General features: G+C 44.8%; 1 protein-coding gene and 2 non-coding genes across 3 annotated transcripts; 1 reads left to right on the plus strand and 2 right to left on the minus strand.

Annotated features, from left to right (window-relative positions):
• Positions 1-1794: 1794 nt before the first annotated feature.
• LOC118474440 (NADH dehydrogenase [ubiquinone] iron-sulfur protein 3) lies at positions 1795-15350 on the minus strand. Its single transcript, XM_035963724.1, has one exon. It carries the CDS (start codon positions 15318-15320, stop codon positions 14748-14750), a length of 573 nt encoding a protein of 190 aa, XP_035819617.1. The 5' UTR covers positions 15321-15350; the 3' UTR covers positions 1795-14747.
• TRNAY-GUA (transfer RNA tyrosine (anticodon GUA)) lies at positions 13887-13969 on the minus strand. Its single transcript has one exon. It is a non-coding gene; the product is annotated as a tRNA-Tyr (tRNA).
• Positions 15351-22533: 7183 nt separating the features above from the next.
• TRNAK-UUU (transfer RNA lysine (anticodon UUU)) lies at positions 22534-22606 on the plus strand. Its single transcript has one exon. It is a non-coding gene; the product is annotated as a tRNA-Lys (tRNA).
• The last annotated feature ends 4452 nt before the right edge of the window (positions 22607-27058 follow it).

Raw genomic sequence — 27058 nt, forward strand, 5'->3', positions numbered from 1 at the left:
TCCCCACCAGGACTCCCCCCAAAGCAAAGCTAAACCCGTTCTTTAATTCAATACCTAGAGACCCGAAAGCTCCAGTCCAAGTTGAGGCGCAGTAGGAGGGATTTCTGTCACCATTATTTATGGACCACGTAAACATACTTTTTTAGTTTAGATTCTTATGCTGGACCTGCAGCCCTAGCCTGGGACACCACTGTGCGACATAAAGATCGGATCAAGTTATGATTTTCTCATTAAGAAAGAGTACCCGAGAAGAATAGATATGATCCGGAAACACTCTTATTCGACGAGGCGTAGAGCGTTTTACTTTCTTCTTTACAATTTCCTTAATGCGCATGAATGAGAGATTACAGCACTTAGTATGAGCATATCGGCCTAGCTTCTTAGCCATAAGAATAGTTCTACCTACCAAGTCAACCCTACTCTTGCCCACAAGAAATTATTATTAGATACTCAATTCTTCATTGACTAGCCCCCCCAAGCAATTACCTATGCCCTCCCTAGCTTATCCATAAGATAAGAAGAGACATATCTGAATAGATAGTATTAGACCACTTCTCACAAGCCCAGTCATACATAAAGGAGGATTTCTTATAGGCAAAAAGAAAACACATCTATATCGGCGTCAAGAGTTACCCAAGTCCGAAGTAATGCGTCTTTCTATCTAGTCCAACATGCTTACCCAAGACCCAACTTCTTCACTACTTGACCTACTTTCTATAACTCCCAGACTCTGCTTATTATGCCCGAAGGAGCGTATTTAGACTGAATAAGTAAATAAGGCGCGGAGCGATAGAACATCTCTCAGTTCACTAAGGATGAAATACTCTTGCTAGCTTTCGATGAATGCCTCCAGTTTTGGAGTAGATATAGGCAAAATTTAGCAAGTAACATGGTTGCTGTCACAATTCCTTAATCTTCTCGGCTGGAATCTACAATGGGCTACGTACGCCCTTGTTTTTGAATCACGGAAATGCAGAGGTTTTAATTAGTGCTTACCTGCAGTCCACCCTTTCTTTGAACCTTGTAAATGATCGAATTTACAGATATGAACTGAGTGCCATTTGATGAGTAAGATCGAACAAGGGAGAGGGATATGGAAAGGATGAAGTAATGAAAGAGGAAGTCATTGCTAGTAGTAACGACTTGTCACGATCCATTGGTTCATATAGAATCCATGTCCTAGGTCTATCAAAAAACATTCTTTTCGCTAAGCGTATATAATAAAATAGAGTGAAAGGGTCCACCCCGAAACCAAGGGGGTACTAACTAACAGCTGAGTCCTCTCCGAACCGCAGGAGATAGTTGCCCATCATACGGCTCACCAACTTCACTTGCCTCTAAGGGGGGGCTCGCTCCGGGCAGGTTCGGATCACTTACTATACACGGCCCTACGAAGGGGTTAGGAGCGTTTTCAAGATGATTCTTTCTTTGTCGAGACGAAAAAGGAACCCATCTTTTCGATTGAAAAATGTGAGTCTGTTTTGCCCACTTTATCCATCCCCCTCTATAAAAATGATAAAAAAGGCATTTTAAATGCTTCTTATTCCCGTGTTTGATCTTATCCATCTCTGCCCCGCTTCCATGTGGGCAGAGACCCCTGTAGAGAATGAAGAGGAGCCAAGGATCTTACTCTCAAGAGTGCTTCGATAGGCTCCACTCTCTCCCCTGAATAAGTCAGGCTCCGTTAGCCTGGGCTGAGATGGGGATAACGAGTCGACGATTGAAGCCCCCAACGTTCTGCCAGACACTGGACAGGGGTAAGCTCTGTAAATGTGTAGAGCCAAGTGTAGTGTGGTGTAGTAGTAGGCACTTCTAGGCCCCTTCCCGGCTACTGGATCACTCCAGTGCTTCGGGTACTACGGACCCTCTGCCATCCATTGCAGCAGAGCCGTTTCATGAGCGGGGGGGCTAAGCGCAGTTCTTTGAATCAAAGGTTTCATGAAATCAAAATCGATTCTTTTTTAGATATCTGGATAGATGGATGGATCTATCTTTCTATTCAGATATCTTTTGCAATCAGCCCCAAATCCTTGATTTGGCCAGGAAACAAAGCACTGCTTTGGGCCCAGGAAGCGAAGCTGCTTCTCCTCCACACTTCTTTATTTCTCCGTGCCCCTTCCGCCTTCGCGCGCCATTGGCGCTTTGCTCTCCTCTTATTTCTTCATTGGAGGGTTCGGATGGACTTCGCCGTTCTTTCCCAACGAAAATGGAAAGGGCTGTATCACATCGAGATGTCGATTCGTTTTCCGCCCCAAATGAGATGGGGAATTAGTCACCTCTGTCCCTTCATCTTTATGAAAGGAATCGAGGCCCGGCTCGCGTCGTTCCAACAACCGACGGGGAGCACCCCAGTATACGATCGCGCGCAGTAACTGGGAGTCCTATTACACCTAAGGCCAACTTCCATTCACCAAACCCAGGTTCATCTCGTGTAGTGATTGTGGACTCGTACAAGGATATGGAGTCGACGGTTGATGTATCAGACTCGACCCTGTCTTTCGTAGCATGCATTCCCATCTGTGTTGCAACTGATTCGGTAAGCTACGTGTCCGGTGCACGGAAAACAGCCTTCGGTCTCCCAACCTTACTCATGGCAACCTTCCGGCCGCCCAACGACCTATAACGCTAGTCACTACTCCCACTGGGGCTAGGAAGTAAGCCCCACAACCCAAAGCGGCGAAGAACAAATAGAATTTGCTACAAAAGCCGGCTAACGGGGGTATTCCTGCGTATGAGAACATTGTAATGGAGAAGGTCATAGCCAAAATAGGATTCGTTTTGGCTAGAGCGCCCAAATCCGCTATATATTTGACACGGGTTTGCCGTAATGCTGGAACTATGGCGAATGCATCTATCGTCATTGATGCATAAATAAATATACCAATTAGTAGTGATTGAATTCCTTCTATGGTTCCACATGAGAAACCAGTACGAATATAACCTACATGTCCAATCGAACTATGAGCTAGAGGTCTTTTTACTTTCGTTTGGGCCATGGCGGCCAGTGCTCCTAAGATCATAGAAGCAATGCTGCAGAAAAAGAAGATTTGTTGTAATGTACCCCCATAGGAAGCAACAATAGAAACACGTGACATATTTGCAGAAATAGAGATTTTAGGCGCAATAGAAAGGAATGCTGTCACCGGGGTGGGTGAACCCTCATAGATATCAGGTGCCCACATATATAGAGTCAAAAGAGAGATTGAGTCCGAGGGAGAGGGGGGTTTTCTTGGGGCTCGAGAGATTGAATAGATAGGGCCCCACAAGTTGGTTAATTCGCCGCTGGGGAATTCACACAAAAGGGAAGGACTTATTCTCAACGAAAAAAGTGCTCTCTGAACCGAACGTGAAAGTTGTTTTCCATCAGACGGCTGTTCACGTAACTCCACTCTCGGCTTGGATTATATATCCATTTGGTCCGCTCTCGGCCATTCCACACGCTGCCTAGCAGAGACGTGGTTATCTGAAGTGGATTCTCTCTTTTCTTTGGGTGTAGTCGGACATTCCACTTTGTTAAGTTCTTTTCTTTTCTTTTGTATTGTAGTAGATGCCGAACCTGCTGCTCAGTGGGCGGGCGCAGCAGCTACATGGACCCCTTTCTTTATGTTGTTGCCAGCGCTTTCCCGGGCCGAGCCGGAATTCTTTATTAGAACGTCGGCAGGCAAAGCCCGAAGGAAGGCTGCTATCCCCTCGGCCTTCTTCCTTTTCGATGAAAAACAAATCAATCTCCGAAAGCGTTTTCCTTACCCTTCCCCCCCTTCGTCGAGCCTTTCCTTTAGTGGTAAGGGATATGCACCTTATCTGAACGTCGGCAGGCATTCCGGAATTCTCCTTTTTGAGCCCCGGGTGAACATAGGCTCAAACATGATTGGGGGGGTCCTAGCTACGCCATGCGTTCAATACAAAAAAAAGCCTCTGGGAAGCAGCAGAGATTACAAAAAGAGGGTGCTTTCCTGTGTTGCACTGAAAAAAGGACAAAGGAGAAGACGCTCTTCGACTTTCTTTCTTCCTCCCGCGCCCGCCTAAGCCCGGCCCGCGTTAGAGGGGAAGATTAGCAAAGCGGAAAAAGACAGAGGGAGGGGGAGCTGCATCTTATTCTCTTCGCGTTCAGGATCGGAGAAGCATTCGGAAGGGGCTAGGCCTTCATTTCGTTGGCAGAAGCAGAAACGATCCAATCCATTCGGGGAACCCAAAAACGAACTCTGTTTACTTTTTTCATAGATAGATGATATATATAGGAATAATATATACATCCCTTTACTGTATATGTCTATGTATCTTTTAATCTCCCGATTCTCTTTTTTTTTTAGTTCGCACTGCTCTTTCTCTCTAAATTGCATCAAAGAAAATAGAGAGAGAGAGCAGATGGATCCTATCCCCTATAACGAACACTCATTCCTATCTATTGATAGAAAGATCTTCGTCACGGACTTTGCCTTAGACTGACGGAACAAAGCTAAGAAGTAGGCTGAATGGAAAAAGGAAAGGGACAAGGGCGGTCGTCGCTTGGCGCGAAGGCTGCTGGTTCGGTACGGTACTAAAGGTCCTCGGACTTCCAGGCGGTTTTTCTTTTGGGCTGCTGTGAACCCTTGGATCTCGCCAATACAGCCTCCTATGGTTTTCGTTACCGAGATATCTTTTCTTTTTTCCCAGGGATTTTTTGGGTAATCAGCTCCCATGCTGCAAACAGTCAAATCTGAACCTTGCCGCTCTTCTTTCCTCGTGGGCAGGAAGCACACCAGCTGCGTGCGTTGCGTGATTCCACTGTGTTTTTTGCACTTGACTGGGCGGACAGTTGACCGGAAGATAACTTCGATTCGCCCGGCCAGCAGGCGGGCGGCGTGCTTATCTTGTGTGACAACACTACAGAGCGAGTAGCTCTTCTAGTCGGGCAGCTGTGTGACAACACTCCAGAGAAAGCGGCGCTTTTGTGTAACATGCTATGGTCTCAACGCCCTTACGAGGTAGTGATGAGTTTCACGCGCTCTAAGCCCGGCCCGCGCGCAGTTAGGAGGATTGGCCGCTATCTGAGCGGTACCACCCATCCTACCCTACTACCTATAGGGGGCCGTCCGTCCTACAGCCGCCCGAAAAGGAACTGCAGTAATCTTGAATAGGGATCCTACAGCGATAAAAAGAATCCCCATAAAAATACCACTAGATCGAGCACCAGTGATTTCGTATCCGGTCAAAATCTTGGCTAATTGATCGAAGTGGGTAGCTCCAGTAGACCCATAGATCATGGAACAAATAGGGTGGGTAGGCCCAACCACCACACTACACGTATAGACGCGAACCCCCCTCCTTACCGTACGTGCGACTCTCACCGCATACGGCTCGCACAAAGACTCAAAAATCCATCCCGAGCTTTTTATTCCACCTCTCCTCTCCAATCCTCGATCAAACCTCTACTTCAATGAACCACGTCGCGTTCTTTATCTTTCTCACTCGTCGTTTCGTTGGTCTTTTATTGGTCATTGATTGTTTAGTCTCGTGGAAGCAACCGATGCTTTGGTCATTCGACTCCTTGATGCCAGTCTGTGCTTGCTGTCATGCTGGCAAAAGCGGGGGTTTCGGCCGGTTTTACCTACTATTGGATTTGAACCAATGACTCTCGCCGTATGAAAGCGATACTCTAACCGCTGAGTCAAGTAGGTCAAGCTGAGTCAAGTCAGAGAAAATAGAAAAAAAGAGAAAGCCAACCAAAGCGCAACCAGAGTTCCCCGCGGGGTGGAGCGCTAAGAAAGAGAAAGCGTTATCGCTATACGAAATGAAGCAGCGGCTAGCACGCTAAGATAAACCACTTGGTTTAGGCTCCTGCTTAGTGGCGTGTGATTTCAACACTATTCCAGAGGTATATGACAAAAATGGTGGGAGAGACCTCTATGTTCCTCAGCTTAAATCATTCTAAGATTGTTTACAATTCTGTCATCTATTTGACATGAGGGCTAGAGGGTGGTCTTGGAGCAAGAAAAGTGTTGAGTCCAGGCGCATTATGGTACGACTGAGACTGAGTTGGGCAGGAGCAAGCGGTTGGATTGGCCTGACTCTTCAAGACCAAAGATACTCGGCTTCCTCTTCATCAAGTCACGAAATTCGACCCAAAGATTAGTTAGCTGCACCAAAACTAGAGTAGGGCCAAGCAAAGCCTAGGATGAATCTCTCTTCTAGTCTAGCTTCCGCTTACACTGAAGCTTCCACTCCCATATGGGCAAGAAGAGCTCCTTCTCTTTTTGCCAAAGCAAAGACTCGCCTTTCTTCTTTTCTGGCGGGATATGAAGACGGAAGCATGAGGACTGAGATGAATAGCCCATCCTTTAGTGAGCTGCTGAAAGACGTGCTGTTAGCCAACGCGAGTCATCAGTATGCAGGGAATAGGGTAGGTTAGCATATATAAAGGACGTGAGATTGAAGCAAGAAAATCTCTTCCTTCCCCTTCCTATGCAAGCCTGATTAGCTAATGGAGACAGAACGGAGTCATTTTCCCTATACTATAGAGCGATAGACAGAACCAAGGCGAATCTCTCTGTTAGGCATGATGACTACGTCATGTTTTCTTTTGCTGGAAAGCATCCACTCGGCCTTCTTCCCCAGTCTACCACTGATGGCAGACTAATCCCTCAATATGAAAACAATATCGAAGCGAGGACAGAGTCTTTGATCTCTGTTTTCGAACCTTTTGCTCAACCGTGAAAGGCTTTGACCATTCCCAAGAAAAAAAAAGCAAAATCTATCATCCAATTTGATCTCTAAGATAGACAAAGTCTGGTTCACCAAAGAGCCTTATCCTACGTCACTGCCTCGTCAACCTGACTTCCATCTCCTGACATCGGTACTTGTTTTCTAGTTTGCCCAGGAAAAGTGGAATTGAAACCTGCCGCACGCGTTCAATAGTATGCGCAGCTGCTGGTCTTTCACTTGGAATGGAACAGGTATATCTCTTTGGCCCGGGGAATCCCAAACAAAATGTCGTCGGCGTATCGCGCATAGTAGATCCTGAGTGACCATTAGCAGCCAGCCAGTGCCATACCAACTCTGCCTCACCAGCCAGCGAGCGTAAGAATGGAGCGAGCGAGCCTGCAACTATGTAGCGAGCCTATTTTAAACGATGCCAGACATTGCAATGAAAGAAAAAAACTTTCCTGTCTGTGTTATAGCTAGGACTTGGATGTTCCGGAATCCTCTTGCCGAGCTGGAACGACCCATCTCCTATTTCTGCTTCCAACGCCTACACGTTGAGTCTCAGTTACTCGAGAAAGACTTATTCATAGTGGAGATAGTCAACCTCCACCAGCAAGCAGCACCGGAGTGAATCCTTTCGATCTTTTTTGAGAGGGTAATGAAAAAGGAGAAAAAAAAACGCTGAGAGACACATTGCAAAAAGAATCGCTTATTTCAATGTTGTAAACTAGTGAGTGGTACAGGAGTTATGTGGTCAGTAACCCTCATCCTAATAGGGACACCTTGATTAGTGAGGTCAAGAATAGGTTTCTGTGCATCCAAATCTGTAACCCAGTTGATGAATTAAGAAAATGACATCAGGTTGGATCTGTAAGGGAGTATATGAGCCAGTTTGAAAAAGTAAAGGCCGGACTGGACTGATCTTGGAAAACCCTAATCTTACTGAGAAGTTTTTCTTTTCCTCTTTTCTAAGTGGTTTAAAGGAGGAAGTGAAGTATATGGTCACTGCTCAACACCCTACCCTAATAGTGTGAACAAGGCTTATGAACATGCTATGCACTATGAGTTAGCACTTGAGTCAGCCAGTAAGAAATCTAGAGTGGTACCTAGGTGCAGAATTCCGAAAGAGAGAGCGCGGCTCACTTCAAACTACCGCTTTCTTTCTACTTATGAGATTTGCACTAGAAAGACAGAAGTGGAAAGAGACAGAGAGGAGACTAGTAAAGCCAATTTCACCTAAAAAGCGGAAAATGACACTAACTTCTACTGTGGGCAAGTCATCATTTCCAGAATGGATTCAGTCGTAGAATGCTGAAGTAGAGCAGTACCAAGGTTCGGTTTTGGGACAGACAGAAAGTTGGATAAGAGGATCGTTCTTAGCCCCAGCTACGAGAGAATAATATGCATCTTCCGTCATTTCATTAGACGTTCTTGTTGGATTTGAACGCGCATCGGATTACTTACCTTCTACAACCTTCTCTCTTTGAATTCATCTCTCAAAATAGAAAAGCTTCTTTCTTCTGGATTCAGTGTTCAGATTAGCTTCCTTCTGAAAGCAAGTATACCGAGCATTCATTCGATGACATCTAGGTCCTAAATCCAAAACCTTAAACACTAGATCACCGGCATACCTAGCGTAAAAGAAGAGTTGCTGCCCATTTGCATGTTCCATTGCTTTTTCAAGAGCTAGGTCTAATGGAAAAAAATTCATTAATAATGGTGAAAAGGGCTCCCTCACACTCATCTGCCTTTCCCTTCTTCTACCCGCACCGCAATCAATGTTTAGGAATTTTCCCGGCTCCCACTTTTCCACTTCTTCAGTCGGCTCACTCATTTTCTTTTCCTTCTGCTTGGCTTCGGGGGTCTAACGGTTTACCTTTTCGCCTTCTCTTGGTTCGTCCCATGGATCCTCTTATATCACCTCTTCCTTCTCAACTGCTGCCACATGCCCCTTCTTCCCCTTCAGAGACATCAAATAACATTCCCTCGCCATTTTATGGTGACCGGACTCTACTCCCACTCCTGCTTCCGTTGGGATCAATTTCATCATCAGATGGGATGTAGATACTACCGCCCCTATCGCATTCAACGTTCCTCGTCCCAGAATCGCATTATACGCCGAAGGAGCGTCAACTACCAGAAAGTCTATCATTGCCGAAGACCGGGCCGAACTCGACCCTTAGGGGAATTTTGCCTAACGGTTGCAGAGTATCTCCAGTGAATCCCACTAGGGGTGTTCGTACCTGACCTAGATGACGCAGCTCTAGGTTCATTTGATCGAATGCTCGTTTGTATAATATATCCGCCGAACTCCCTGTATCAACCAAAACACGTTTGACTCTGTTTCCTCCTATTTTCAGGACAAGAACTATCGCATCATCATGAGGTCGCTGTATGCCCTCAGAATCTTGATCCGAAAAGCTGATCACGCTACCTTCCCTTGGCCTTTTCTTGTCGACCTGAAGGATGATCGGGAACTTCATTTTGGTGCTATACTGTCGCCGTCCTTTGTTCGTGTCCCCTCCCGACGCTATCCCCCAGCGATTACGTGAATTATAGGGGGGCTCTATGGATATTGTTCGTCTCCTTTCCTTCCCTTACCTTATTATTCGGCCTACCTTGTCCCGGGGTCCCTATTTCCACTGCGGGGGTCCTTCAGGCCTCTTTCATCCAGCCTTCCTGTTCCCTTGCCATTCACATACTTTTTTATGAACTGATATAACTTCCCCAGCCGGGCTCTTCTTTCGAGCTCATCTTTGAGTTGCAAGCACTCTATTTGGGTTGGGTGTGACCCGGACTTTCTTTATATTCACAATACTTGCTCGCTTCTCTTATTTCATGCACTTCCAACGGCCTCGGTCGTCGAAGATCAAAGTCGCTTCTATGCTGAATTCTTCTCCAAATTGAATCCCGGTTGAATTCGGTGTATGCGGGAAATCGTCGCCGATACTCTGTGGGGCTATCCGGTTTGCTCGCTCCGCCCTTTCACTTACTTCGAAGGGGATCGCAGACTACTTTCTTTGGGGCTATGCTAACTCATAGCAGCACCTATCACTAGAAACTCTTTCATTCCTCACTAGCAGTTCTTTGGAACTAGTTCCGTAGTACCTGTAAGAGCAGAACACTTCCCTCCACTCATACTCTTTACCTGTGGGGCTGTATGGTACTTTAGCTGGACTTTACACCAGCTCTATTCACTGATAGCGTTACTGGCTCTTTTCCAGCATTTCTGGAAAGCAGCTCGCACTCACCGCTGCGCGCCTAGTTAGGCTTAAAAATAATAGGAACAAAGATCTTCCGCAATCAATGTTGTACTCAAATCCTCTCTGGCCGGAGAGGGGGATCTCTTAAGCAGAGTATTCCGAGTCTAGGGCTAGTGGAAGCGTTGAAGAGGGATATCGTTTTCAAAGAAGGCATGGGGCCCTTTCGTCTTTGTAGAGACTTTCACAATATACCAAGTGGATAATACCATCCAAGAGAGAAGGCCCATAAAAAGAAGCAGGCAACAAAACATCTTGATTTATAGGAATCAACGACCTCGCCACTGCAAAGGAGGAAGTCGAATGATTTGGATTCGGACAGGCTGTCTCGACAGTAAGAAATCGACATCATCATCTGTCTTTCATGATGGTGAGAGGCAAGATTTCGTGGTAAAGCACAAACCAAGCATAAGTGGATAGCAACTTATACTATGGAGGCAGAGTCTCCTCCCCTCATTTCGCAGCTTCTTTGCTCTGATCCTGATCTCTCTTTCGAAATTGCTACATGATTTGTGAAAAGTGAACAAATAGGTCAGCCACATAAAGAAGAATATGGGTGGTGTAAGCTTTCCCGCCTGATCTTTACCTAAAAAAATGGAAGTAGCTCGATTCCAGTATCAAGGAAAATGGGTTGTATAAATAGAATGAGAAAAAGTTAAACACTAGGAAAAAAGATTCTTTTTAGTAATACTTTATAAGCATGGAAGACCCTAGCAACGTTAGGTATTACTAAAGATGAAGATCGAAGTCCATCCAAGTCTAGAAGTAAGCCCGAGACAAGTGAACAAAGGCTGGCGTAAGCACAAGGGCGAGCTGAAGAAAGCTTTTGAATTGAAGAAATTGGTTCTGACGTCGAAGATAGGCTAGCTAGGACTGAAGCTTTGAAGCGGATTGGTACTGCTTTTCCTTTGGGCTCAGGCATGGTTGACAAGCGGGACTTTCCCTTTTTTTTTCCCTTCGGAACTGGAACTACTGCTGGAGCATCCAATTCGTCAGTTACTGGCATGTCTGTGCTGTGGTGAAAGCACCTTTTTTCAAAGCAAAGGCGCGATTAAATAATGGGCAAATCGGGAGTTTGCAAGCTACGAACTTGTGGTAGTGTAGAAGAAGGTCCGGCATATCGAGGAATAGGAGCCACACCAACCATGAATGGTCGAATCGTCGAGTAGTAAGTAGTAGGGGAAGTTAATCTTCTTCTTTTTTCGAAGCTGTCGGTTCATCCTAGTTTTTGGTGAGTACTTCAATATCTTTACCATCCTTTCCCTTCGCCAGTCTTAGTTCTTAGAAAATCAAGTAAACCACTGCCCAGGATTTCTTTCTGGGGCTCGCCCCATCCTATAATGTTTCACACACCAGAAAAAACCAGAACGAAGCAAGCTTCATGCGTGGTACCAGATAGATGTCATCAAAGACAGATCACTGATTCGGAGACTACCTAATAGTATGATCTATATCATCCAGGTGGAGTATGCATGAAAGAGTCAGATGCTTCTTCTATTCTTTCCTCCTCGCCTTGTGCCAAATAGCGAATCGAATATAGAAGAAAAGTTCTTCTGCTTCCTGCTCAACAACTTAATAATAAGGAAATATCTATATACGCAACATAAGCTCCTTCGTACCCAACAACTTAATATAGGAGAAATCCAAAGTCCTAGTTTGAAACATCAAGAAAATGCATATTCTTTCTATACCAGTGGACAAGAAGAGATGGAATGTTCCATTCCTGGACGTAAGACCGTGCTGTAGTAAGCTTTCTTTTGCTCAGGAAAGTGGGTCATTTCAGATACCACAGTTTGGAGAATAATAAGAATTCTCATAGGCAAAGAAGTAAGTCAGCACTAGTCAAGTAGGAAAAAAACAAGTAGGAATAGCTAGAAGTACTTACTATAGCTATAGTAGTTGGCATGTCAAGCTCTATACATAATAGGTCTTTTCATAGCTTCGAAGGGTCACAAGTTTACTTTCAAAAGGAATAGAAAGACGGGATGGCAAGTATAGGTAATTATAGTCAAGAAAGTAGAAGTAAAAACCTACAAGAAGCAATGGTATTTCAGGTTGGATATATGCAAGAAAACAACTAGTAGAAATGCTAGGGTATATGGAAGGTAGACAAGATATGCCTATTTCAAAGTTACTAGGTAAAGTAATGTAAGGGATAAGTAAAGTAAGAAGAGAAAGATAGTCAAAGTTGACATCTTGAAATCGACTCGCATGGGCCAAGTAAGTGCTTATAAAAGGAGGCTAAAGCATAAAACAATAATGAAAACTATAGGCATGTTGGATCATCTATAGTCCTAGAACATGTAGGACCTGGAAAATGAATCCGAGCGAGCGACAATGCCCTTATAAGGAAGCCTCTCTTTTTAGACTAGTCAACCTATGCACGCCTTTTCCAATATGCTAGAGCAGGCGATTGTTCAAGGGTAAGTTACTTCCTCCTTTATGCAGATGAAATACTTGCTTAAGCGTGAGGCTTAGCAAAAGTGCTTTGACACAGTAGGAAAGGTCAGTACTTATCTTTGAAGAAAGACCTAGGCCTTATGATCGATCCTATGGTAAGATGTTTTCCCTTACTTAATTAATAAGCAGCCATAGTCCGTGCTAGGAAGACTTTCATTATAAGAATTCTAGCAGTCGGACTTTGAAACAGAAAAAGCCTTAGGAATGGAAACCCTAGGCCCAGCCTGACAAGGCTAGAGAGAAAAAGCAATAGCAAGAGATCAGCGAACGAAGCGGAGAATGATCACAATTAGGTCGATCCTACCATAGCCGAGTCTACATCCAGGACCTGACACGATGAAAAATAAGATTCTTTCTAAAAGAGCTAAGAAAAGGAGTACGAGGACTAGCTCAACGTATACCCGCACGAAAGACTTGAAAGAGCTCACGCGTATTATGCCTACCTTGGCTACTGGTGAAGATGGAGTCGTAAATTCACTTAACCAAAGCCATACCTGATTGCCTACGAAGGTCTTAAGTCTCCGCATGCCCAACACCTACCCCTACCTCTATCCTTAACAAGGTCGGGATATCCACGCAGAATACTAATAAAATAAATAGATTAATGATTTGGATGGCAAGGCGGATGTACTAGTCAAGATATATCTGTCCTTCTTTTCCATCTTAAAAATAAGACTTCTGGCGAAAAGAGTGGAGTTGACTACCCTTGCTTAATAACTAGTTGCAGGCATGGCTTATTAGGTTTCTGAAAAGAAATTAAATTGAGTTACCAAAGAAAATAGACGGCACAAAACGGGCGTAGCGATAGAAAGAGGGCTAATTCGACTCCTGTCCGATCAGAAGAGTTTCTTTTCCCCCACCATAAACAGAGTTGATCTACCATCTATACCCTCTCTACCACCAGTCCTACCTGACAGACGGTTTATTCCCACTTTCCTCCCTCCATCCCCGTACTCTTCGGGTGGACGGTATCCTAACCTTGCTTCTGGACGGTCTGCTTTCTCAATCAATCCGGTTTCTTCTTCCGCTCGGTACTCATCTACCCTACCCCTCGCAGGAGCTCGGCCGTCTGTACCACCAAGAAATCAAAGGAAAGATGAATTTTTGCCATCTTGTCCACGAGAAAGCTAGAACAGACTTGTTTTGTTGGTACCAGCTAGATAGAAAGAAAGGACAGACTCGCTAACGCTCACACATCGTTAAGGTTTTGCTCTTTTACGCCCACCAGAGTCATGTTTTCTTCGCCCTCTCCGACCAACCAATAGTTGCTCCACCACTCTTCCCCAAGTCCGTACTAACTGGACTCGCTTCTATTCTCGATTGGATATAGATGGGGAATCTCTATAGATCGTCTTTTTCGACAACCTCTCTAAAACGCATACGATAAAATTGCACTTCACGGCACGGCCAAAAAAAGAAAGAGCTTCGCTCGGTTGGCCCTCCTAGGCTTCCGCCTACTTTCTCTTCTCTTAAGTCTACAACAAGTGGGAGAGGCAGGATTCGAACCTACGTAGAAAACCTTCAACAGATTTACAGTCTGTCGCTTTTGACCGCTCGGCCACTCTCCCCTTCCCTGGGATACGCCCTCCTCAAACAAAGGGTTCCTGAATAAGAAGGATGGCGGCCTTCGTTCTTATTCTTAAGTTAAGTTAAGAAGAGCAGATGGAACTATTAGATTTGCTAGCGTTCCGGGAGAATAAATAAGGTCATTTAGTAAGTTCATAACAATTTATGTAAAGCAAGGGGCAAAGCTTCTACGACAGCTTCCCCCTCATTGCCATCGTCGGCCTTCCCCAGCTCCCCTCCTTCGTCTGGCTAAGCTAAGCATCTTTCGGCGGAGGAAAGGAGGCGACTAGTCGCTTCTGGCGAAGCTGCGAGTTCATGAGCAAGTGAATGAACGAGCTGCGAGTGAAGTGCAACAGTCGTAAGTAAGGCTCGCCATGTTCCTAAAAGGAGTGACCATCTTTTCTTCCCTTCTACTGACACTGAGCGAGCAGCAAGCATAGGCAATAGTTTCCGTAGCGTAGGGGTGGGGCGCAAGCAAGCGTTTTCAGGCTCCGCTAGCTAGCGTACTCTTCTGCTATCAATGAAACCAAAAGAAAAAACCTGTGCCCTTTCGTATAGATCGAGACGCAGTACTTTTTCTTGACTTCTTCCATACTAGGAAGAATGGAAGGAAATCCTTCGATAACACTTCTTCTTCCTTATTTGAAGAAATGATATGATATCCGACTCTTTCATTTTTAAAAAGTTCTTCTTCTTATCTTAAGTCTTAAGATTAAGAAGCAAATAGCATTTCCTATTGATTTGTCCCCTCCCCTGGACTAGACCTATGTAGATTCGGAATTATCCGTCGCTACGCTGTTCCCAAGGACTAGCAAAATCAAAATAGCGAAATTCTTGGGTCATCTCAATGGGTTCAGAAACCACACGTTTCTCTGGATCATCATAGCGTACTTCCACATATCCACTCAGAGGAAAGTCTTTTCGTAATGGATGACCCTCGAAACCATAATCAGTTGATATACGGCGTAAATCCGGATGATTGATGGAAGAAACACCAGACATATCCCATACTTCTCGCTCCCACCGGCCGGCTGATGGAAATGGACTGACTACCGGAGATATTCGTGTTACTTCGTCCGCACTTGTTTGTACACGAATGCGTGAGTTATACCGAGTACTCAGTAAATTATGGACAACTTCAAATCTGCGTTTTCGAGAGGGATGATCCACTCCGCAAATATCGATCGAAACTTGAACCCTTGTATAGGTATGCCATTTTAGAAAGCACAACAATGGAAATGGGTAGTCAGTATTGGTATAAGATCTATTCCCATGTTCCGATCTTTTCATTTTATGTACCCATTTCTTGGGTAAAATCTCCCAACTATATTTGAAAATGGATTGGTTATCCATAAATGAAAATAAAGAAAGCTTGATTTTTGTTCCGCTTCTTGCTCTAAGCAGAAAGACTTGTCGGAAATCGCCGGTTGGGTTGGTCCGACCAAGAAAGGCATGGGAGTGGAGAGGCGGAAGTGAAAGACTGGCTACCAATAAAGATCCCTCACTGCACACTTTCTATAGTTCTGTATCCAGGATCGGCTGCATGCTCTAGTGTTGAATCGGGTATAGAACCCAGGATGCTTGGTTACAATTCCGAATCCGCTAAACCATGTTTGTTTTCTTTTTTTTCTCGACTGGCTTTCTTTGCCCATGGGTAATGAGTTTCGATGTATTGGGCTGGGCGTTTCCGTTTAGAAATAGAAGCTTTTTCGTGCTTGCTTGCGAATGGCCTGAATGGAATGAATATTAAGATAAATAAAAGACAAAAAATAAACCATTGAGAAAGTTATTCATTCTTATATTAATTTCCTATACTTGACCGAACAACTTCCAATTCCGTTATTTCAACTACACCAAATGAATTGGTCAAGACTCTCCTGTTTATGGCCCCTTCTATTCTATTAGTTTCAGATCGTGCGGGGAAAACGGGGTTCGAACCCGCGACTTCTGGCGTGACAGACCAGCACTCTACCCAACTGAGCTAACTTGCTGTTTTTCCAGTCTTCGAGCAATGATGTGAGACATACCTGTTTCCCTTACTAGAGCCGAGCGGTTGCCAGGCCCGCGTCCTTCCCCAATTGGCAGGCACGATTGCAGTCCCATAAGGTCCTTGACCCCTACCTTTTCTGAGATTCATGGAATCATCACATCACTATATTTATTAATTACGCATTTCTCGCTTCCACAAGGACGAAAAAATAGGACGATTACGGAACTTTTTCTGTCAATTGCTAAAAACAGCAGTTCTAGAAGGGACATAGCCAACCGCATAAACTCTGGTTTGAATGCCCACAGAGCTACAGGAGGGAGAACCATTCAACGAGAAATGACGATCAACATGGCATATCAGTAACCGTCGTTGAATCAGTAAGCGGTTCTAGTGCTTGAGTACTAATGAGGGAAAGGGATACATAGCCTTTAATGACAAAGATAGAGAAGTTCCACAGCAAGTTCAAGAAGAGATGGCTGAGCCATACATAGATTCTATATTTCCATCGCCTAGGAGTTAAGTTCTTAGCGGCCAAACCACTCCCTTTTGTGCTCTTTCGCCCAGATAGATATCAATATCTATCTCAATCCGCATAGGCGAATGCTAAAAGACAAGCATAGGCAGAAGCAGAAAGAACAGATTTACCCTATCCCAGAATCAGATCTCTAGGTTTACCAAATCCTGATCAACCAAATGTCTTGTGAAAGAGGGCTTTAAGTCAGGTCTGGAATCTTTCGAACAGAAAGAGGTGGCTGATCCCTCCGCATCAGAATAGGCATACGAGTCTGCTTTAACCAACAGGGGTGTGTATTTCCTACTTTCCTGGTAAGATAGAGCGAAGACAAGCTTGCCTTCATCTGTGTGGAGCAAAGTAAAAAAGTGGATAAGATTGCCAATCTCAAAGAAAAACGAGGAGGAAGGGCAAAGCCAAATGATGATGGAAACCCACAGCTTGCTCAATCATATAAGTAGTAGCTTCTTCCTTGTCTTCTTTTCCTGTGAACTTAACATCACCACTACCAATAGGAAAAGATATTAGACATTTAGCAAAGTCCCGCTCGTGAAAGTGTAGTATTCCTGCACGATAGATGCGCCCTCTAAAATAAATCAATGCTGGAAAGTAAATATCATACCCAACATATGCACGTGCCAATGCTAACAAGCCTTGTTCATATCTAGCGCGTTGAATGCGCTTCACAATCACTCGATACATATAAGATAAGAATACCTAAATTTACCTTTAAATCTATCAGAGTTTAGCTCATTTTTAAGAGCCAGCCTCACTACAGAAAGAAAGCAGCAATGCCCTCCCGAAGGAAAACGTTTGGATTAGAGCTCGACACGAAGCAAAATGTAGATGATCTCCGCAAATGGGCGAGGTAGGAGGACGTGGACGTGGTTGGATGTTATTTGACACGAGGCCTTGTGCAAAAGACGAGTACTTCAGAGTCCACCAGGAAAAGGATATTGGTTCGCATCTCTATATTGATCCGCGGCGCTTCTATTTCTATTTCTATGAAGTAGTTTTCCTTGTCTCCGATTTCAAAGCTGAATGGATGACTGAATCTGTCGAAGCATCATTCGATATTTGCGGATTAGCGTAATGCTATGAGGAGTTAGAGTCTTCCGCGGGAAAGACATTTCTTGAAGATCTTTTAGCTCTACTTTTTAGAGAACTAGTATTCCTTACATAAGATCTCGGAAGAGCCGATGTTTCCTTCCGCTTTTCTTCCCGGTAAATAGGAATTCTATATCCTCTAGCTCTTCGTGACCTGTTGTGTCTGCCCTCGACTTAGCCTAGCCGTCTTAGAATAGAAAGGTTTCTAACCGTTGAAAAAAGGATACTTCTAAACGTTAAGGGGCGCTCAACCTTCCACTCAAATCCTTTTTGGAGTGAGCTGTGCGATGAACCTGCTGATATACTCTATCCTTCCCAGGAATCCTCTTCTTTCCTTTCTTTTCGGATCAATGAGACAAATCTTTGAGGTAGTTCAAGCTGTCGTTAGGGTCTTTGGCAAAGGAATGGAAATGGGACCCCCTCGACTTCTAAGCGAGTCAATCCTAGTAGAGAGAGGAAGACCTTTAAAAAGGAAAGTAGGAACGATTCTGAAGCGGTACTCAGGAAAGTAGTAGCCGTGTAAGTCAGTCACTGGTTAAAAGCAAGCAATTAGTTAGCAATCAAGCTCTTCCGCAGCGCGCCTTGTCTACGATTAAGAATGTCATGCCTAACCCACCCTTATCCACTAATAAAGGCAACTCTAGCTTCTGGCACAACTGGACTTATGAAACCGATCATGCTGGACAATAAAATACTTCTTCCCTCATACTTATCTACTTCGCTTAGGCAAAAGATTTCAAAAGTCTGTATCTGTCTACATGTGCCTCCGTCTATGTTACCCCTTCCCCGGAAAGGTGATTATACGTATAGTATAAAAAACTAGAATAAAAAATAAAAAAGAAAGAAGAGAAAGGGCAGTAGAATTTCTGACTACGTCAAAGGCTCGTTTCACTCTAATTTAAAGGCTGTAACTCCTACTTATTTATATTAATTAAAGCTTGCCCATGGCTGCTTTCTTCCCATTCTTTCTTCTTTCCACTAATCTAATGGTTTCATTCTCCCATCGAGAGGTTATGATACTAGCAAGAGTCCTATTCTTCTCCTCTCGATCCTACCTTGGGTTATGTTTGACAGGGATGGTCAGTGAACTTCTACTGGTTTCAAAGGAGGATAGAGATCCATTGGGGAAGGCTCGAAAGGTTATTCGATATCAACCCTCGACGCGCCGCAGCCACTATTTTGACTCCTTTTATGCAATTATGAACGAAACTTTCTCGATTCCAATGCAACTTATCCTTTTGGAGTTGACGTAACAAACTACGCGAGCCTCCCGATGAAGCCAACAGAAATCCTATCCGAATACTAAAAATAAAAGGCAATTTCATTATGGTGGTATACCAGCCGCCAGTTCTGGAACTTCCAGTTCCAATCGGAGCATATAGATCCGTCAATGGATTTGTATGTATAGCCACTTCAGTCGTGCTCCTCGTTTCTCGCGACCAGTAGTATCTTCTTTCTGGGAACATGCTAAACCAGAAATTCTTATGTTCGTGATTCTTCATCAGAAAATCTTCCAGTTTTCCATTCTCATATGAGGCAGGAAAGTTTATGGGCAACAGGTCGGCACGAAGTGATTCATCATGTTCAAACATGAACCTTTCGCTCGTTGGGGACGGTTTATAAATCATAAAATTCCCACAAATGGAATGAGAAGTGGGTCCATGTAAATGATCGAGACCTCGCAAACAACAACGTTCCTTCCCCATATGGAGTTCGGGACCCAAAGGCAATCGTTGAGTGAACTGTATCTTATTCGTATTAGTTGACCTAAGCTGCACCATTATTGCAGGGGTGGGGCTCGGCCTCCGAACCGTACGTGGGACGAGTTTCTGCCTCATACAGCTCGGGCCGAAGACCGGGGAAGTTGAGGAGAGATGGGGAGACCCAACTGCTGCCGGTCGGGACGGACAGGAAAGGGGGCGGGGATAAGCTTGTGAAGAAGCAAGCTTATTGCCCCACCCCCAAAAAACAAACCAAGAAAACGTATGCGCTTTAGCAACAAAGCGCTCATCCCTTGCTTGTTGCTTCGCGTTTCCATCCCAGTCCATTCCGGGATAGGCGGCTAATATAATATGTGCAGTAGTCGTCGTCTGACCAATCGGCTCGGACACCAGACCGCTTGTGCCCGCCCATTCTGTCTCGCACTAAATGGAATGGCTCTCTTATCTTAGTTACGCTGTGCCCCGACCCGAGTCCCCACGTCCGCTTTTATCCGCCCGCAACCCGGCCAACACAACATTAGGGCCGTCCCCCCCCCCATTCTATGCTGACCCGGGCCGGGGCTCGCTTTTTGGGAAGCCCGTTCCCACCGCGCTCACGGCCCGGCTGGCCTGCCTGCGGTAGTGGGAATTCTCCCGTTCCCTGGTAAAAAAAGGGTTGGTTGGATGCGGGATCTACTCCACGAGGAGCGGTACGGACGTAGATGATATCATCACGACCTCTCTTTGCGTACCGCTAGGGATGCTTAACGCCACTTCGCCAACTGGCATTACCTGCGCTTTCGTGTCTCTCAGTGTGGTCAGCACTGGGTGTTTCCGAGCTGCGAGGCTTACACCCATTCGCATTAATTCATCCAAAGTTCCTTACCCTTATGCACGAATTTAGGAATAAGCCATCTTCCTATCAAGGTTAAGGAGTCAACTGAGCATCTCAGCGGCGGGATTGAATACCCGGATCGAATCAGAGTTCACGCCGCCCGCCCTGAACAAATAGAATAGGAGGCGTGGGCCACAGGTCGCACATAAGCCATCGGGTCGCACGACAGAAGAACACCCAACATAAAGATGCACACTCCTCCATGTGAAATAGAAAGATTCATCTTCACTTTTTTGTAGTAGTCGTGACCAACAGCCATCAACAGTCGGCTCGTTGGTAAGGCGAGAGCTTCAAGCCCGATTTCAGGTGGCACACCCCCCAAACAAGCACCACTCGACGAGGGGGGGGCGGGGAAAGCTACAGGCCCAAAACCTTCGACCCTTCTTTCTATATGGGGGTGCCCGGGGCACCTCATCTTGTCATTTTGTTGCTCATTCCCCTTAGGCCGAAGTGTTTGGCCTTTACTTCGGAGCGCCCGCTCACGCTTCGCTGACCTATCGCGTGGTAAAGAGAAGAGAGTACGAAAGAATTGTAAACAGAGCAGACCGCAGAAAGATTCTAAATATGACAAGTCCCCCATGGATTCGATAATAAGGAAATGAAGAACGGGAACGAAACGAAATAAAGCATTTCTAGCGGATGAGCTTCTCCCAATTTTGTCTGGTAATAGAATAGGGCGGCTTGCTTTGACCAACACTCCACTTTTTGCTCTGTCCATGGAGCGTATGAATTTCCTTGAATGTAGATAGACCAAAAAAGGGAATAAAGAGATAGGAATAGGAATTATAGTACCATTGGAAGAAGAGGCACCAGTGGGAACATCTCTACTGACGAACCATTTCAATAGTACGGGTGCTGCCGTGCCACGGGGCACGACCATGGAAGTAATGAAAAAGAAGAAGTTCTGTAGTTGGACCATCTGCTCTATCCGTTCGATTTGAGCTTCTCCAGAGAAGATGAGACGCTAAAAATGAAAGTGTTCGCAACGCATACCGAAAAAGGGTACCTATGTTGCCGACCATTAATGACTAGTTCGAAGACCAGGAGCAGGGGCACGTGCCAAGAAAGATTTGTTACTTTCCCTATGGTTTTCGAACGTTTTCAATAAAACCTTCTCGTACTCGTAGAAGTATAGTGTGAAAGCTCTCGGGAGAAGGGAATCGACAACACAACTGGAGCTGCCCTTTCTTTGGTTTAGTAAGAAGCTTCCTCAAGTATGTCGATTTGTAGTACGGTCAGTTCACTCGAATCCACTGACTTCATGCACGGGGACTCGACCATCATTTCTTGTGACGAGCTGTGACTGGGTGCTCTGAAACCTCCTTAAAAGGAGGGGTAAGGTAATTGAAGTAACTAGCCAGTATTAAGATTAGGCATAAGCATAATAAACTGATGCATCCGAAGACGGTGAATCTAGAATAGAGGCCGGGTGGGGAAGCAAAAGATGCAAGAGAGCCTTTTTCCGGGATTGGATTTCACTCATTTAGTGCTTGGGATGCAGACAGGCGTGGAAGATGAACATAAGAGAGCTCCGCCCTTGCCTTGCACCGGTGAACAAAAGAAAGAAAGGAGACAAGGTCGGAACTAAGACGTCAATAGCTTATTTTAAGTGACGTATTCCGCGAGCAAGGATAAAATGAGAGTATGAGCCCACACCCATATAGAAATCAGTCATATGCCTGATAGTCGTTATCTATTCTTTCTCAATGATAGTATTATTACCCGAAAACAATATGTACAGAGGAAGCTAGTTCTGTACTCTAGTTCAGTCCCCAAGGCGCGAGTGAAGCCCTTCTCCAGTATGGTAAAGTGAAACCGCTTCGGAGTTTATGGTTCGAAAGAAAGAGAGAGGAAAGCACTTCTAAAGCGGTGGGCTCTTATTCTTATTCTTATTCTTATAGTAAACAAGAGTTCCGTTAAGCTCTGGGACTCTAGGCAAGATAGCTGTAGTTTTGAAAACGTAAATTGACCGAAGTTTGTCTTTACTTTCCCCTATTCTACGTATACCATCTCCGAGCCTCTCGTTAAATCGAATCAATTGATGAAAGATGCCCGTCCTTGCTAGGCCAGTTAGAAGTTCCTGGGGATGTGATTGACCTAAGAAGCCCGTGTTATCGATAGATGTAAGTTCATAGTTGAAGACAAGGGAGTTTTAGCTTTTTCGTAGATAGTCTGAGTTCGAGCTACTGTAGTCTCCCCCGTTGACCTTCTTTTTTAGATAGAATCCTCAATGAGTGGAAAGGACTCCCAGACTTGCTCCGCAGTACGAGCCCCATACAGAGCCGCGCCCTTGTGATATGATAAGAAGAAAAGGGGCCAGGCCACCCTCTTTTCTTTTCCGCACCAAGCCTTCTTGTAAAATAGGGTGTATAGCTCAGTTGGTAGAGCATTGGGCTTTTAACCTAATGGTCGCAGGTTCAAGTCCTGCTATACCCAAAAAAAACCACTCTTGTATTCGTAAGGATGCGGGACAAAGACCCTAATCAATGCATCCATTTAGGTCAGAATTCTCTATACCATAACTCCTCTTTTCCCTACTGAGATAGATTTCAGGAGTACCCTGGCCGATGAAGGAGTCTACTTTCTTGCTTACCTACCCGAGTCGGCAACTTCCTTTGATGAGTCACATCCCTCCTTTTTATCGAGTTCCGCTAAGACCTCTTTGACTTATTACGCCTTAACCTACCTGGTACTAGGACTCATTGTGGAAATCCCATAGGCCTATCCTCCTTGGGCTTATCCCCTAACTACTTCCACGGAGCAGGTGGTTGACCTACTTCCTCGGGTTGGAATCCTCCGTTTTGGAATACTTTACCTCATCCGTCCTGTGACCTATCCTCAGCCTCAGTCGTAGCCTGATCCACTCTCTTTTTCCCAGCAAGTGAATGCGAGTCCAGTTCACCCTCGGCCTCGAAAACCTGTGAAGTACGAGGAAAGAGTAGGGATCGAGTGTGAGTTCCGATCCCAGGCAAGAATGAAATTGGACGGTCTCAGCCCAGAAAGTGAAAAGAACGAGATCTATAAAGAATTCTACTAGCTGAACGAGGCTGTGAAAGAATCTCTGTCAGGTGGTGCAGATGAATAGAATAAGCCAAGCCCTGCTTTTTCTCTTTTTAGCCTTATCCGCTCTCATCTCGCATGTAGAAAACAGCGCTCATTGTGTATAGCTATCATTGAAAGACCCTCTCAATAATAACTTAAACAAAGAAAGTACGTAATGGCCTCAGGCCTGCTCTATTACATCGACCACCTTCGAGTTCTCTATATGCGAAGAGCCTGGAATGGTGATAGAACTATCGGAAACTACCCAACGACGAGCGAGCCTGAGATCGCCTACCAGTCATTCCATTGCTTGAAAAAGTTAGCCTGGATCTTATCTTATCTTATCTTAGGAGGAAGGATTGAAGAGCTCTAGAGAAGGTCTGGAAAGGATGGTCGGCCACTAGAAAGCAACAATTCAGCCGGAAGTTTGGACACATTGGCTCTCGTCTTAAAGTTCCCATTGACGACCAAAGGATTAATTCCTCATGGAGGAAAGCCTCACTACCGATGCTTTACTTTCGGCTCCATTGATCTTACTCCAACCTAAAGAATACACTGTCTTGCTCAATGTGCAAGGGATCATTCTATAAACTTGGTCTTGGAAAGCCTATCAAGAGTAGCTCGGCATCGGGAATCTATGAAGGAAGAATACCCCTTTGCTTTCTTAGGGGAATAGCCGATCTTTTATCAGAAGCGAGATTACCGGTCTGTCTCCTTAATAAAGAGTCGAGGAATAGGAGGAGAATCCACTGGCACTCTTAGCAAGAAGGAGCTCCCCTCCAAGTCATGCACCTAGGAACGAATGTTCTTGTGGAGCCTGTCTCTTTATGTGATACCGCCGCTACTCATCACATGGAAAATTGAACTCGTACTTGCACTCTCTGATTGGCTCTCTATGACATGCCAACAAATGCTCCCAAGCAATCAGTTACTTCGCTATTGATAGTACCGGGGTAACCCTATCTCAGATCAGAAAAGTAAGTCGGAGAGGAATAGCTATCCTGAAGCAGTAACTCTAAAGTATGGGCTTTTTCCACTATATATATATAATATATATAAAGTATGGGCGTGGATGTTCTTATTTGGGCATCTTGTTTAGGTCCCGGGCCTAAAGCATTTACTAGGAACTGGGCTCAAGAGTCTGATTGCATTACTAGTTGTTCAGCCCTAAGGTACAACATGTCTGGGCTTGGAATGTATGTCACGCATGAGAGGACGCATTGGACTTTATTGGGAATCTTCTTGCCTTGCTGTACTTCACAGTAAGTACAAGATTGACAGAAGAAGGCATAGGCTTAGGGACTGATAGAGAACTGTGAGCTGTTTAGTTAGCGGAGGGACGAATACTTACTAATAGCACTATCCTAGTCGTAGGAGGGGAATGCTTTCCCGGCTAGCTAGATGTAATTCACCAGCTTTCAAAGGTTTTTGAGGTTGGAAGGGGCATTCCTATTTTATTGACTTGCTTGCTAGCTTTCCAACTGTCACTACCGAGTATACGACGTTCACAAGGTGTTGGCTTACACATCAACAGTTCGTTTTTAGGATTGATATAAGAATATCCGGAGCATTTAGTGTAAGCTGGCCTACTTATGCCTCCATTTCAGTCTCGGGTGAATATTTCCATGCTGCGAAGAGCTTTCCAAAGGTTGGTTCAGAAAGGGGTTAACAATCCCGCAAAAATGAGTTTTCTGGCCGCAGGAGCTTATTAGTGAGAAGGAATCTATCCTGGCGCTCGTACTTTACTGAACTGATTGAGAACCTTATAATGTCGAGGAGGTCTCGTTGATCACGCTAGTTATGAATCTTGTAATCTTAGGAACTTGGTATGGTTCTAATAAACCAACACAACATCTCGTGCCAGTCTCTAGCTCAGTGACTGGTGGGAGTAGTTTGCAGAATGAGCAAAGCTTTTTAGAAGGCAGATCTCTATGGAACGAACTCCCTTGAGGGTATACAGACCTATTCAATATGTCATTTCCGAAACCGTACCCGCCTGCTCAATCTTAGACACAGTGGCTACGTGCCTTCAAACCACCGGGGTTCCGTCTTATGTCCGCCGACAGGACTTGACTTCTAGAGCCAAGGCAAGGAAACAGAACTTCCACATCCTCTGTTCACACTACCTGGATTGGAATTGGTTCTATCGAGATATACAGACTTGAAACAGGAATTTCTTGGTAACAGCTTCTTCTTTGAAGCAAGTGCTTTCGGGTTGGCTCTTCTGATATGTTTATTTGCTACCCATACGGAACAATTTCATTGATGAAAGATGGATGGCTATATGATCAAAGGACTGGAAGAGAGTATTCTATGGTGGATAGGATGCAGAATAAGAGATAATGAAAGAAAGAGGAGCAGTAGCTTCAATCTAAAGCATGTAATCTGAGCTGTCTATCCCGATAGGAAGTCAAGACCTAAAGTAAGCGGAAGCCAATCCTTATGAGAATGATAGGAGGGAGGCTAATCCGAGCAGTGGTAGATGCTCTTTATAGTTGTTCAATATGGCTCTTCAAGCTGAATGCGAGGAATGGAAGCAGTAGCACAACTGACTCATTCTTAGCTTCATTGCAATATTAGGCTTAGCTTTAGTATTAGTAGAAGTACGGTGAAATAGATCGAGTTTCAAGTATCAGGTATCGCAGAATTTCTGCAAATTCCCGTTAGGGCAATGAACTCTTCTCTGGCAACTCAACGGCATCAACACGGCCAGCACTCTTGATCAACTTCCCATTCTTATCTCGGGCCATCATCATCCCCATTGAATCCACTTCTCCCATGCCTCAGAACTATGGAAATCGGTTTCAGTCCCATATCAGTTTATCCATTGGTAATTCTAAAGCTTCACCATTTCCTAAGCTAGTCTATCTGAGGTTTTCTTTGCAACTTAGTTACTTTACCAGCCTCGACTGACCCGGATTATCACAATCGCAACCCTAACCTAGCGAAGGCTAGGGCCTATCTAGTTTAGTCAGTACTTTATCTAGATCTAGTTTAGTTAGTACTTTAGAGTTTAGGGTGTCTTCTCTTCCTTATGGGAATTCACTACTTATTTGATTGTTCTTGGAATTCTTATGGGCATATTTCCACAAGACTACGCTACCTTTCTTCTAGGATCTGCAGTTCAGGTTTAGGCTTTCATGGCTCTTTCTTTCGCTTGTTCCACGTTGCCATGGGTATCGAAACCCTGATACTCCCATCACTTGTCAATGAGACAACCAATCCTAGAACAATTAACCTACCTTTTCTCTGGCCTTGTGGCCTATTCAATCTTGTTTGTTATTTAAGTACATGAGAACTTCAGTTGTAGAGGGCTAAAAGCGAGTTACTCCCCTCTACCATCAAAGGGTTAAAGATTAGTTGACACTAAACCAGACATAGCTCATCTTAGGAACACTGCAGAAACACTGCTTTGAAGTAGTAGATTAGGGGATAAGAAAAGAAAAAGGCGAGTGAGAGTCTCATTTTCAAATGAATAAAGAATTCCGAGTGAAAAGTAATTTCTCATTTACTTTCGTTCCCTCTTTTGATTCCATCAATTGCTTGATTTAGAATTGACATTGCATCAAGCGAAAGGGAACTCAGCCTGCCTACCCTATACAGTTGGTCAATAAGCTACCTCCCCTCCTCGATGACTAGGGGAGGGGGGTTCGCCCTACATTCAAAAAAGCCTTTTCTAGCTCAATCCTATCTTTGCTTTAAGCTTCAACTGGGCTTAGAGCTTTCTTAAAAAACTCTGACATGGAATGGGTGCTTAGTCATCTCAACGGTATTCTAATTCGACTCCTTCACCCTTGACCGAACCTCTTCTCTTGACCAGACTTCAATCCGGACTGTTGAGGCAGG

The sequence above is a fragment of the Zea mays genome, unplaced genomic scaffold, assembly GCF_902167145.1.
Source record: "Zea mays cultivar B73 unplaced genomic scaffold, Zm-B73-REFERENCE-NAM-5.0 scaffold_277, whole genome shotgun sequence".
Classification (NCBI taxonomy): Eukaryota; Viridiplantae; Streptophyta; class Magnoliopsida; order Poales; family Poaceae; genus Zea; species Zea mays.

Excerpts from the sequence above, each read along its gene's own strand:
- LOC118474440 (XM_035963724.1), bottom strand. The coding sequence starts at position 15,320 with ATGGATAACCAATCCATTTTCAAATATAGTTGGGAGATTTTACCCAAG.